The 12,488-nt window shown below is 56.9% G+C and overlaps 1 protein-coding gene and 1 long non-coding RNA gene across 2 annotated transcripts; both read right to left on the bottom strand.

Annotated features, from left to right (window-relative positions):
- Positions 1–3,912: 3,912 nt before the first annotated feature.
- On the bottom strand, positions 3,913–6,610 carry LOC116453574. Its single transcript, XR_004243853.1, has 2 exons — positions 5,839–6,610; positions 3,913–4,081 (listed from the first exon to the last, which is right to left on the bottom strand). It is a non-coding gene; the product is annotated as an uncharacterized LOC116453574 (long non-coding RNA).
- A 3,689-nt stretch (positions 6,611–10,299) lies between these two features.
- On the bottom strand, positions 10,300–12,037 carry LOC116453686 (GTP-binding protein Rhes-like). The gene has a single exon (XM_032129391.1). The coding sequence runs from the start codon at positions 11,498–11,500 to the stop codon at positions 10,874–10,876; it is 627 nt and encodes a 208-aa protein (XP_031985282.1). The 5' UTR covers positions 11,501–12,037; the 3' UTR covers positions 10,300–10,873.
- Between the last annotated feature and the right edge of the window lie 451 nt (positions 12,038–12,488).

Genomic DNA, 12,488 nt, shown 5'->3' with positions numbered 1-12,488 from the left:
GCTGAGCACGACTGGGTGTTCTCCTCCTGCCTCCCCCAAACCAGTCCCTGGCCCCTCACTGGCACTGGGGCCACTGGTGCTGAGTGTGATGCTCAGCAGGGCTGGCCCCAGGTCTCAGGGGTCTGAGTTTGTCCAGTGGAGCTCATTCCCCCAATCCTTTTGGGAAGGAAAACATTGCCATGAGCAGCTGGATTATCGAGAATGTTCCCAGCCCTGAGCCACCACCCATGCTCTCACTGGGATTGTCCATGAGCCACAATTCCAGAAGAAAGACCCAGTGGGGCAGGGGGTCTGAGTTGTGTTGGCAGATATGATACAGTTCAAAATACTCAAATCCAGCTTTGGGATAACTTCTGTTATGGAAACAGCAAAAATCCCCAGTCTGAAGCCTGTTCTGCCAATTTTATTGATCTGGCCCCAAAGTCACACAGCTGGTTTTTACTGGAAGTTGCCTCCCCTCCCACCTCCTGTATATTTTTCTCTTCCAAGAGTTTGTCGTGGAACTTAAAAGAGAGTTGCCTTTTCCTTCTGTGATTCTTTCTTTGGTTTGTGTTTTGTTGGGCATTTTGTCCTTGGCAAGGAGGGCTTTCAGTTTTGGTGTCTCTGGGTTTTGTTGCCAAGACATTGAGGCCCCTTACGGGGTCAGGTGTTTTATTCTTCCATGAGGTTGGCAGCAATGACTTTTTGTAAATCAGATCCACTCTTAAAATTTAGAAACAGCCCCCCCCCCCAATATATTAAAGGAAATTTCAGCTTTTGGCCAAAACCAACCTTTTAGCATTTTTGTAGCTCTTTATTTTTTTCAGTGTCATTCTTCTGCTTCGATGCTATCCAGTATTTCTTAAATTGTAAAGAAAACTCCTGATGATCAGGATTCACCCTCTGGCTGCAGAATCTTTACAAGAAAACATTTTTAACACTTTGTGTTTTTCTGTATATTGCGTTTGCTGTACCCTCCATGGCACCTTCACTGCATGGCTCCCTGCCTTTAGGCCAAGAGAATTTCTCTTTCCCAAGTGGTCTGAAATTGTCAAATTTCTTAGTTCTTTGTCTAGTTTGTGGGTGGCACTGGCAGAGCAGATGTTTTGCTATTCTCCGAGAAATATATTATTGTTCTTGCTAATTCAATATATGATTGTGTATGTGAAGGAGCTTTTTAATTAAAAACAAAAAAAATTGTATATGGCTATCTGTATGTGTTAAGAATTACTGGAGTTGGAAGAGTCTGGAAATGGAATTGGAAAACCCTTTAGGATTTGGGTTGTGGGCAGCTACAGCGTGGAGCTCTCCTGTGCCAGCGGACCCGAGGTGAGCTGAGCATCCCCTGATGTCGCACCCGAACTGCTGCTCTGAATGTACAACCCCGCGTCCCGCCGAGCCGCTCCCGGCCGGGGGAGCGCTGGAGAACGGGACACGGAGCTCAAGGAACTCTCGGTGCCACCCGCACGGATGCCTGGCGTGCCCTGCCCGGGGGGAATCGCGGCTCCGGCAGGGCTGGAAGTGCCCTCGGCTCCAGCGGGATCGGGAGGTCCCTGCGGGTCCCGGGACTGTCTCACCCACGTCCTTGTGTCGCCTCGGCGGCGGCAGCGCACCCGTGAAACCTTAACTGCGGGGCAGCCGGCCGTGCTGTGCCCTCAGCTCCCCTCCTTCCCGGGCCGCCTCTGCCAGGAGCACCCTCCGTGTGCCCTGGAACTCGGGAGAGGCCCCCCAGCACTCACCCCACCGTAGCTTTCCCAGGGAGGACGGACTCACGCCCATGTTCTAGTGGGCTCCCGGCATCTCCACCCGATCGCTCAGGTTACTCTGCCAGCTCCATCCGCAGCGCCGGCCGGCCCTGCACGGACAGTCCCGCGGTCACCACTGTCCCCACCGCCCCTGCTGTCCCAGGAGGATGTTCCATTGACATGGAGATGACACTTTTTTGTCCTGTGTGTGCCCCCCGTGTTTGTTTTTTACTGTCCGATGCATTGCAAATGAGTCGCTTGTAAATTTTACTCTGATGAAAACGTGGTCCCGGTGCAGTCATGATTTCAGGGTTATTAAAATGTTGTAAAACACGATGAGCTGGGACGTTGCTTTGCTTTCAATAAATGTGGTTGTTGGTAAAGGGGGTTGGCCTTGACCCGCCTGTGGGGCTGCTGACTGCTGGGAGAGGTGTGTGTGTCCCCCATCTGTCTGTCCCAAGTTAACACTTCATGATTTTAAATGTTCATTCTGTTCAAGGGATGGTCTTGATAATATTCACAACTGTGGCAGATTCCTCCATAATTTTTCTGTTGTTCCACCTCCTGGATCCTTCACCCACTTCTTAATTTATCTGAAGTTATTCCTCGTTTATACTGCAGGCTGCAGACTTGTGTGACTGATAGTGTTGGAAAGCACCAGATTCTCTTTCCATTTCTGCAATAGGCCTCCTTGTTTGGGTTGCAATATTCAGGCTTTACAATTACATTTTACTCACAGGAGTACCTCACTGGACTGGGAAAAACTCGCATTTTTTCATCATTTTGTACGATTTCAAGCAGGACCCACTTTTTCTGCCTTTTCCTGTCACTTGTCTCTCTCCTTCCCGTCTCTTCCCTCCCTACAGATAACAGGGAACTTCTGATTAAGGCAGAGGAGGTGATTTTTCCGCAGGTAAAGAATGGCAGCTTCTCCATTTGTGAAGTCTGTAAACTGCCTAATTAGAACTGTAATCCCAGTGGGACATTGAGCAGAAGCATAAAACACCTGAAAGACATAGGAGGGGATGCACATCAGTCCCCACAGCTAAGCAGCCCTTGCCTCTTTGCTGGGATAACCACAAATTCCCGAAGGAAAAGGCTGCAAATAGCTCTGATTACCCTGTGATGCCTTAATTGCTGAGTGTTTTCCCAAAAACTGCTGGGATGGTGTTTCCCAGCACACTTCCCCAGCTGCCTGAGCCTGCAGCATGGAAGGAGGAGGGTGGAGAGCCCAGGGACAGGGCTGGAAGGAATTGCACAGGGATCTGTGTGATTTGTAGGGGAGTCTCATTTCTGAAAGAGCTAAAAATGGCTCAAATAAAAAAAAAAACAAAACAAAACCCACAACAACAAAAACTTGGTTTCCCTGCTGGCTCAGTGATGCATTTCTCTACAGCATCACTGTGTAAATATGAGCATGCAGTGAGCTGGTTCTGGAGCTGTGTCCAACTCAGTGTTGGACTCATATCCTTTGTTTCCTGCTCATCAGCTTTCTCTGCTCTTGGTTTGGGAGTTACAGGTTCCACAGCAGCCTGGCTGGGAGCACAGCTGGAAGTAGTTTCAAACTCATTTCCCCAGGGTGCTTCAGCACCTTTCTTGGAAAAATCCTTTTTCTGGGGGCTTTTCAGAAACACAACACAAGACACTTGGGACCAGCAAAGGAACCCAGTGACTCCAGCCTAGGACAAGTCTTTGGACACCCCTTGGTGCTGCTTTTGAGCACAGACATTCAGAGACTCCAACTGGGCTTGATGGAGAATAAAGCTTTAAAACTCTGTCAGCAGCACAAAACTATTTGTTTGTTATTTAGTGGAAGCTAAGCACAAAACGCTAAACCCTCATAATATGAAATTTAAGAGACAATGTCGGTAATTTCTGCCTCTGTCCTTAATTGGGGGGAACAGAAGGAAAAGCAAAGTATCAAAAAATAGCAGGACCCAGTACAAGGTGGGAGATTGTGTTATCTAGTACAGACATCTCACGGTAGAGACAGTGATCTTTATGCCCTTACAGCTCAAACACTGATTTTTTGATCTCTTTTAGAGAATCCAGGTATTCTAGGACATTGGAACCCACAGCGGGCACCGTCTTTAGATGAGAAAGGGAAACTTTCTGAAGTGAGTTTAAAGGGAATTGGTTGAAGTCTCCTTTTCTACTTGAACCTTTAACAAAGTTAGGAGGTTAAATATCACATTTTTCAAAGGGGTTTATTCTTAGAGTTCTTGTCAATACAAGACATTTAAAGTGCAGAATTCCCTTGGCATAGCAAGAATCGATGCGTTCTTAAAAGTGCTCTGCTGGTTTCACTGTCAGTGGGACCACAGAGGGATCAGTCTTGTGTCCAGCTGCTGTGGGACCTGAGAGCAGAAATACCAAATCAGAGGATTTATCAAGTCTTTTACCTTTTTTTTTTTCTTTTACATATTTATCACAGAAACCTCTGAAAGTTCATGGTCTGCAAAACAAGAAATGGTTACCAGCACCTTGGCATCTCCCCGTAGGTTACAAGACTGCAGCATAAGGGACGTCGGGGTTTCTACAGCACAAACAACGCTGGATTCTGCTGCCCTGGGATTAATGCCAGAGCCAGAATGGGGATGATCAGCTCTGTAGTGAAAAGCTGGGAAGTCACTGCTCAGAGTGGAGATTCCTGTGGTTTTGGAGGCGTTGCCTGGCTCCTTTGGCCCCAGTCTGCCCTGCGAGGCTCAGGGGAGGCACTGCCCTTCCACGGCTCGAGGCACAGCTTTGTGTCAGGGGAACAAACCCCGCTTTTCCTCTCTTCCTCTGCAGCACCCCTGTTCTGTGAAAGCACGACCATGAGCCTACGGGGTCGCAGCTTTCCTGAGGGCTGCCTGGAGCCTCAGCTCCGAAGGATGCAGGGCACGAACTCAGGTGTTTACAGAGCAGCTGGGGCTCCTCACTGGAGCCTCTGGATTTTGAAAAGCCTTTTTATCAAGCAAAGCTCAGCACGCAGAGCTTTGAGCTGTCAATTAAAAGGCAAAGGACTGTAAATCCTCTTTGCAAACGCTTCGAGCCCTGCAGTGGGTGGTTCCCTGAGCTCCTGCAATCTGTTCTGTCCGGGGAAGAAATCTGCGGTGGCCCCGTGCCTGCAGCAGTGTGGGCTGGCGGTCACAGGGGTCAGCGGTCACCAGCGGCTGGTGGCCAGAGGGGTTGGTGGTCAGAGGGGCTGGCAGTCACAGGGGTCAGTCAGAAGGGCTGGTGTTTGCAGGGATCAGTGGTCACAGGGAACAGTGGCCACAGGGGTCGGCGGTCACAAGGGTCGGTGGCCGCAGGGGTCAGTGGTCAGAGGGGCCGGTGGTCACACGGGTCGGTGTTGGCAAGGGACTGATGGTCCCATGGTCAGTGGTGGCAGGGGTCGTTGGTGAGAGGGGCCGGTGGTCAGAGGGGTCAGTGGTCACGGGGGTCAGTGGTCACGGGGGTCAGTGGTCACGGCGGTCAGTGGTCACAGGGGTCAGTGGTCACGGGGGTCAGTGGTCACGGCGGTCAGTGGTCACAGGGGTCAGTGGTCACGGGGGTCACCGAGCCCCGCGCGCAGCCCCGTCCCCGCCCCTGTCCCCGCTGCAGTTCGCGGTGTCCCCACAGGGTGGCGCCAGGGAGCCGCTCCGAGCCCCGGGCTGCTCCGGCGCCCAATTCTTTGCTTGGCCACAATTCCAGGCGGATTTTGCGTCCCGGGCTGGTGTCGGAGGAGTTCCGTGTGCTGGCGGCGGCTCTGCCGCAGGGGTGCAGAGCAGGGGGTGCTGGGGCCGCGCTGCACGGGGCTGGCTCCGTGGCTGAGCTGCAGGAGAGTGGGGCAAGCCGGGACCAGGGCCTGTGCGTGGACTCAGTCATGGAATCACCAAGGCAGGGAAAGACCCCTAAGGCCATGGAGTCCAACCATTGACCCAGCACTGCCAAGCCCACCACTAACCCATGTCCTCAAGTGCCACAGCCACGCGTCTTTTAAATCCCCCCAGCGATGGTGACTCCACCACTGCCCTGGGCAGCTGTGCCAGGGCTGGACAAACCTTTTGGAGAAGAAATTTTCCCCAATATCCCATCTAAACCTCCCTTGGAGCAACTTGAGGCTGTTCCCTCTCATTCTGTCACTTGTTACCTGGGAGAAGAGGCCGATTCCCCCCGGCTCCAGCCTCCACTGCGGCATTTCTCAGCCTGAAGCCGGGTGGGAGCTGCATGTCCAGGGTGCAGCCCTGAGGATGCTCCCGCTGCCCTCCCCAGCGCGGGGAACTCGGCGACCTTCCAGGTCTTTTCCAACCTAAACAGCTCCACGATTCTCCGAATCCCAGCCCGCCGGGAGAGCCCTAATGGGGCTCATGTGATGCGGTTTGCTCTCTCCAGAGCACTCAGCGTTTCCCCGGCGCTGCGCCTCACTCGGCCAAAGCTCCTAAAGACAAACACCCTTAATTACCCCCTCAACGAGTAAGTGCCGCTTTTGGGTTCAAAACGTTTTTTTTGCTCTCCCGCCGAGTGTCCTTGGCGTGGGTGTTCGTGCCGCGGCCGCGCATCAATCAGGGCCTGAGCAAACTGCAGCTCCAATTAGGGGCAGCCCGGGCGGCAGCTGCTCCCTGCCCGCCGCTGGCCCTGGTGCGGCTCCCGGCCGCCAGCCCGGTTCCCCCGATTGTTTGTGCACACAAATTAAGCGCGAGCATCTCGCGGCGGTCTGATGGGATGTGCTACATGATGTGGAACAGAACAGGGGGGATCACACGGAGCTCTTCTCCCGGGGTGAGCGTGGGGACAGCGCTGGCGTCGGCGCTGGAGGCGAGTCTGGAGCGAAGCGGTGCAGCTGGGGGAAGGGGAAGAAGAGTTACGATGGGAAGATGTTCCAGATCTTTCTGGTGTTTTGAGAATGGGAGGAGCAGCCCTCGGTTCTGAGCGTTCGCTGCGATGTTTTTTGTAGAGAAAACAGCACCAGGGACCTCAGCACCAGCCAGAGCAGCACTGGGAGCCGGGTGTGTCCCGGCCCAGCCCTCACAGCTTTCCGTGGGGCTGGGATTTCCAGAGCATCCCTGTGCAGGGAGAACAACACCCACGGTCACCCTGCAGAGGCAGAGCTTTTGTCCCACTGTGCCTTTATCCCCCTGCAGAACATCTCCCATCCCAGGTACCAGGCCCCCCTCTCCACACATGGACATAACAGCAGCCCACCTACGGAAAAGCAGCTCCAACCTCAGCTGACCACCGAGAGCCCAGGCAGAGAAACCCCTCCAGCCCCAGAGGTGGCATCGGGACAGCAGCCACTGCTCCCTGGGCTGCCGTGCCAGGACAGCCAGGCAGTGCCCGTGCGTGGCTCACTGGAGACAGGTTTTCCCTGGATCCTGTGCCCCTGGACATTGCAGCAGCCCCCAGCAGCCAACTGCCCCAGGCCATATCCATGGAGTGCTCCCCTCCACACGCTGCATCTCCTGTGTGCCAGAGGCCTCAAGCAGCTGCTCTGGAGGCTGCCAGAGCTCCTCCACCTACTGCTCCCCCGACCCACAGGAGCTGTAAGTGCCCAGGGTTACAGATAATTCCTCTGCACAACCGAGTGCTTCAGGGCTGAGCCAGGGGGAGTCTGGGGGATGTTTGAATGGATCCTGCTCTGCCCAGGCTTTCCCCTGAAACCCCAGCTGCCCTCTCCTCCTGGCAGGGCAAGCAGAAGGGCAAATGTTGCTCCTCTCCTAGGCCTGTGGCTGTGTGACGTCTGCAGGGACCGCTGTAGCAGCCGTGAGCGCAGGCTCAGCTACCCCTCCATGCCCTGGCCTGGGCTGCACTGTGCTGGGTTCTGCACCTGTGCTCTGTGCTGGGCAGGAAAAGCCACTTCACCTGTTGCCATTTGTTGAAAGAAAAGGAGCTGCAGGTGCACACAGAGGCACAGCTGGCTCCAGACCCCAGAGGGGCTTGACCCTCCCTGATCCGCACTTTCCTGCTAAAGCTGAGCCTGAGCACAGGTCACACACAGACCCCTCAGGCCAGGAGACATCAGACCTGCCTATTTTTAACCCCACTCAGCAGAATCTTGCCCAGCTCTGGCCAAGAGAAGCACTGCTGGAGGCCCAGCACGGCGATGGGCACAGGCAGAGGCTGGGACAGGGCTCACACTCGCTGTGCCTGGCACAGATCCTGTGGGACAGGCCCCGGGCACTGCTTTGGGTGCATTGGGACATTGGAGCTGCTCTCCAACCCCCCTGCAGCCCAGCACGGTGGCATCCCATACCTCTTGTCCTGCCACAGCCCCTGCACGGCCAACCCCAGCCCCACACCACGGCCCTGCACGGCCAGAGCTGCCTGACCCCAAGGTCCGAGCGAGGTGACCGCAACCCCAGCAGAGCCGCCCCTGCCACAGCGTTTCATGGGAGCGACGCAAACCCCCCAAATCCCCAATGCCCAGAGAGGGCTGTGCAGGTGGGGGCTGAAGGGCTGGGGAGCGCTGCACCCCCTTCCCACAGCATCCCTGCCCTGCATCCTTACGCCACCCCCGTCCGCTGCACCCCCTTCCCACAGCATCCCTGCCCTGCATCCTTACGCCACCCCCGTCCGCTGCACCCCCTTCCCACAGCATCCCTGCCCTGCATCCTTACGCCACCCCCGTCCGCTGCACCTCCTTCCCACAGCATCCCTGCCCTGCATCCTTACGCCACCCCCGTCCGCTGCCCCGAGCCCCTGCCCCGCCTGGCTGGGGGAAGCGGGGCTGGGGGCGGCCCCGGGGGGGCCGGGAGCGGGCGGGAGGGGCTGTACAAGGCTGGCAGGCATTGGGCGAGGGGCAATTGGTGCTGGAGAGCTCCGCCAATGGCTCTGTTCTTTGCTGGAGCCCGGCGCTGCCGGGGCAGGAGGTGAGCCCGGGGAAAGGGTCCAGGACCTGTGTCCGAAGCTCCCGCACCTCCCTCTGCAGCTCCTGCGCCTCCAGCATCTCGGTCTCTGCACCTGCAGCATCTCGGTCAGCATCTCATCCACAGAGCAGTGGCTGCTGTACCCCGCAGGTCTTGGGCTGGGGCTGGCCGGGAGTTGGGGTCCTGGAGCCCCCGAGGGTTCCTGCTCTGCCCAGGGAAGGCAGAGATGGGACACAGGGGAGCCTCTCCCCGTGGAAGCTCGTGGGGCTCTGCCAGCCTGAGCCTGGGGAGGCCGCTGGGACCCCTCAGCAGGGGCTGTTTCCAGGCCCTACCAGGGGTCTCACAGGAGGGGGCTGGCAGCCAGCCTTGCCCATCCCAGCTTCCTCCTTCTACCCTGCAGAGGGATTTCCTTCTGCTTTCAGCACAAGGCTGTGAACCAAAGGGCCTGGTGCTCCTGATCCTGCATCACCCAAACCGAACACAAACCCTCCCTGGACGGTGTGGGGCTCCTTCAGGGCCAGCTGGTCAGTGAGAGGTGGGGTCATGGAGGCACTGCGTGGCTGGGGCTACCCTGGCCAGGGCTGAGTGTGGGCAGGGCTGGCAGGCACAGCCAGCCTGGTGGGCACATCCCTGTGGCTGCACCCATCACACCCAGCCCCGCTGCTGCCCAAAGTGAGCTGTTCATATTCCATTCCCTGCAGGCAGGAGGGAAGGAAAAGCCATTTCACCTGTTTTCTTCTCTTTTTCCCCAGGCAGGGCTCCATCCTGAGCAGCTCTGTGTGTCACCGAGGCGCTGGCAAGGGACAGCCACACACCCTGGCAGAGCGTCGTGGTGGCAGCACGAGGTACACGGCTGTGAGACAGAGGTGAGGGCAACCTGGGCCACCACAGCAGGTCCTGGTGGCACCTGCCTGTCCCCTCTGCTGCCTGTCCCCCCCTCCACTGCCTGTCCCCAGCCTTATCCCACACCAGACTCCAGGAGGAGGATTTTGCCTGCCTGGAGGTCACTGTCGTGGCTCCAGTGCCCACGGGAGAGGTGGCAGCAGGGTGCCCCAGCAAGTGATGCCCATGGCAAGGCTGAGCTCTCCCTGCTGGCACCTGCTCCTCTGGGAAGGGGCTGGAACCCCCAGGTGCCTCCCCAGCGGATCAGGGGCCCACCATCCTGTAGGGCTGGGCTTCTGAAAGCTGCAGACCCCAAATTGCCCATCTCCTTTGGGTCTGGATCTGGGGGGTGACTCTTTAATCCATCAGGCTTTAATATCTCTTCGTGTGTGTGTGTGTGTGTGGCTGCTGAGAAGGTTAAGTGCTCATTACAGCCAGGATGGGCTGTGTGAGGAGAGAGTAAATCAGTACAGGGCACGCTCAGCACAGCAAACACAGCCCTTCTGTGCCTCCCCCTGTGCCGTTTATTACCCCTTTTAGCATGTTTGTGTTTTTATTTCAGTGGATCAGCTGTCTTTTAATGGCTGCTTGTTATTTCCTGCACTCAGAGGTAAGAGGGTGTTTTATTGTTGGTCTCTGCTGCTTGGTAAAAACTTCAGTGCGGTTATATTATTAGAAAAATCATAACTCTGAATGTCCTGACACTGCCAGGGGAGGCTGGAGAGCTGGGGAGGCTCCCCCAGTGCCAGGACATTCCACATAAGGCTGGAGCATGGCAGAGGGAAAGCAAAATGCAGTGATAAGAGCATAAAACACTGATATCGGGCACTGCAGCACCTGAAACGCAGGAGAAAGAAACCGAGACATTTTCCAGCTCCACTTTGCAGCAGTTTATTTATTGGGAATGCTTAAAAAAAAACCAAACAAAAAGGGAATAGAGAAAACCAGACTGATGTACAGACCACCCTATCACATGCTCTACACCAGGTCAAACTCAGGACTGCTCGGACACTGGAAGTGCCGTGGGTGCCGGAGCTGTGCTGGGAAGTTGTGGGTGCTGAGGACGAGGTGACACCGGACCCGAATGTGCCCCAGGACAGTGGCACTGGCAGGGTGCCCACATCTGCCAGAGCCCTGGCATTTGTCCCCCGTGCCTGCCAGCCCCCACACAGCGCCCTGGCTGACCCACGGCTGTTCCCCAGGTAAGCCTCCTACTTTTTTGGGAATTCCCCCTCTCCCCACACCCTTCCAGCAACCAGCATCCCTTCCAGCTCCCTCCTCCTTGTCACCTCCAACCCTCTCCGCACCCGTGGGCTGGGTGGGGAAGAGGAGGGAAGGGCTGGGAGGCAGCAGGGGTAGTTTTGGCTGAGGCAGTGCCTGTCCCCACCCAGCCCACCTGAGTTTCCAGCCGGTGCCTTCCCTGGGGCCCGGGCGGCCGGCTCAGCACACGGAGCAGCTGTTGGTCTTGTTCATGGGCGGCCTGAGCGCCTGCTCCTTGGGCAGCGTCTCCCTCCTCTTGCAGAGCGCGGGGCTGAGCCTGCTGGGCAGGTTCAGCTGCTGCAGCAGCTCCCTGAACACCTCCAGGACGTTCTCGTTGTCCTTGGCCGACGTCTCCACGAAGCGGCTGTTCCAGTCCAGCTCCACCAGCGACAGCGCGTCCTCCACCGGCACCTGCCGCTCGCCGCCGCTCTCCGCCTTGTTGCCGACCACCACGATGGGAGGGAACTTGTCCTCCTTCACCTCCAGGATCTCCTCCCGCAGGCTCTTGATGCTCTCGAAGGACTCGGCGTCATCCACGGCGTAGACCAGGGCGAAGGCATCGCTGTTCTGGATCGAGAGCTTCCTCATGGCCGGGAAGGAGTAGCTGCCGCTGGTGTCCAGGATTTCCACCTTGACCGTGGCCCCACACACCTCGTACTCCTTGCTGTGCAGCTCCTCCACCGTGCGCCGGTGCTTGGGCTCGAAGGTGTCCATCAGGAAGCGGCGGATGAGCGATGTCTTGCCCACGCCGGCGGCTCCCAGGAAGACCAACCGGACGTGGTTCTTCTCCTTCACCACCAGGGACATGGCTGGCACAGAGGGGACAGGATGCTCCGCAGCTGGTGCTCACCCCACAGGTGTCCCTGGGTGGCTGCAGCCCCGGTGTGTCCGTCTGTCCGTCCTCCCCGCACTGACTCAGCGCAGCCCAGGAATGTTGATGCCACCGCTCCGCAAACTTCTCCCTCCTGCTTTGCCGCGGACTCTACAATCCCCAAGTCCAGCTCATTTTTTTATCCTGGTCCCTCTCTGCCATGTGGCACCAAGCTGTCCAATCTCCGTGGGTTGTGGGTGCTGGAGGAGGGGGGGCAGGGAGGGAGGAGAGCGGGGTGCTCCGGGCCAATCCGCAGAGTTCAGCACTGGAAAGCCACTCCAGCCCTGGAGCGCAGCAGCGCTGCATCGCTGCCGGTAGCACGGGGAGCCGGCGGCACCGGGGCTGCCCAGCACCGCCAGCTCCTCACGGATTACCGGGAGCTGCTTGGCGTGGGCTCGCTGGCAGCGGGGACACTCAGTGGCGATCCCCACCCATGGGGTGGCTCGTGGCCAGCGGCTGGACAGCGGCACCTGCGGCGTTCCCGGGGCTGGGGACTCGCTTGCAGACGGGGTTGCTGCGAATGTGCCCAAGTCTTCAGTGAAGCGATGAAATATTTGGCTGGAGGGGGAGAATAAGCTTTCCTGTCTGTCATAATCTCCTCATTCAGCTGTCAGTTATCCGGTGATTCTTGTGAAATATTTAACCAGAGGGGGAAATAAAATCTCCATGCAGACGATGCACGGCGCTCTCTGGAGCAGATGCCGGGAGCCTTGGGGAGGAACCGGCTGTGACCCAGCAGTGAGGTTGCTCTAGAGGTGCAGGCTGCCCTGTCCAGGTGTGTTTGCTCAGCACTCACCTTCCATGCCATGCTGGAGCTGTCTGAGAAGCTGATTTATGCCAAGTGCAAATACAAAGGGAACTTGCTCAGAAGTTCAAATAAGTTTCTATCCTAAATTTGTGGATCTGGGTTTTCTGGAGCTTTAA

Source organism: Corvus moneduloides, chromosome 19 (assembly GCF_009650955.1).
Source record: "Corvus moneduloides isolate bCorMon1 chromosome 19, bCorMon1.pri, whole genome shotgun sequence".
Classification (NCBI taxonomy): domain Eukaryota; kingdom Metazoa; phylum Chordata; class Aves; order Passeriformes; family Corvidae; genus Corvus; species Corvus moneduloides.
The sequence above is the reverse complement of the archived record's forward strand: the minus strand, read 5'-3'. Positions and strand labels throughout refer to the sequence as shown.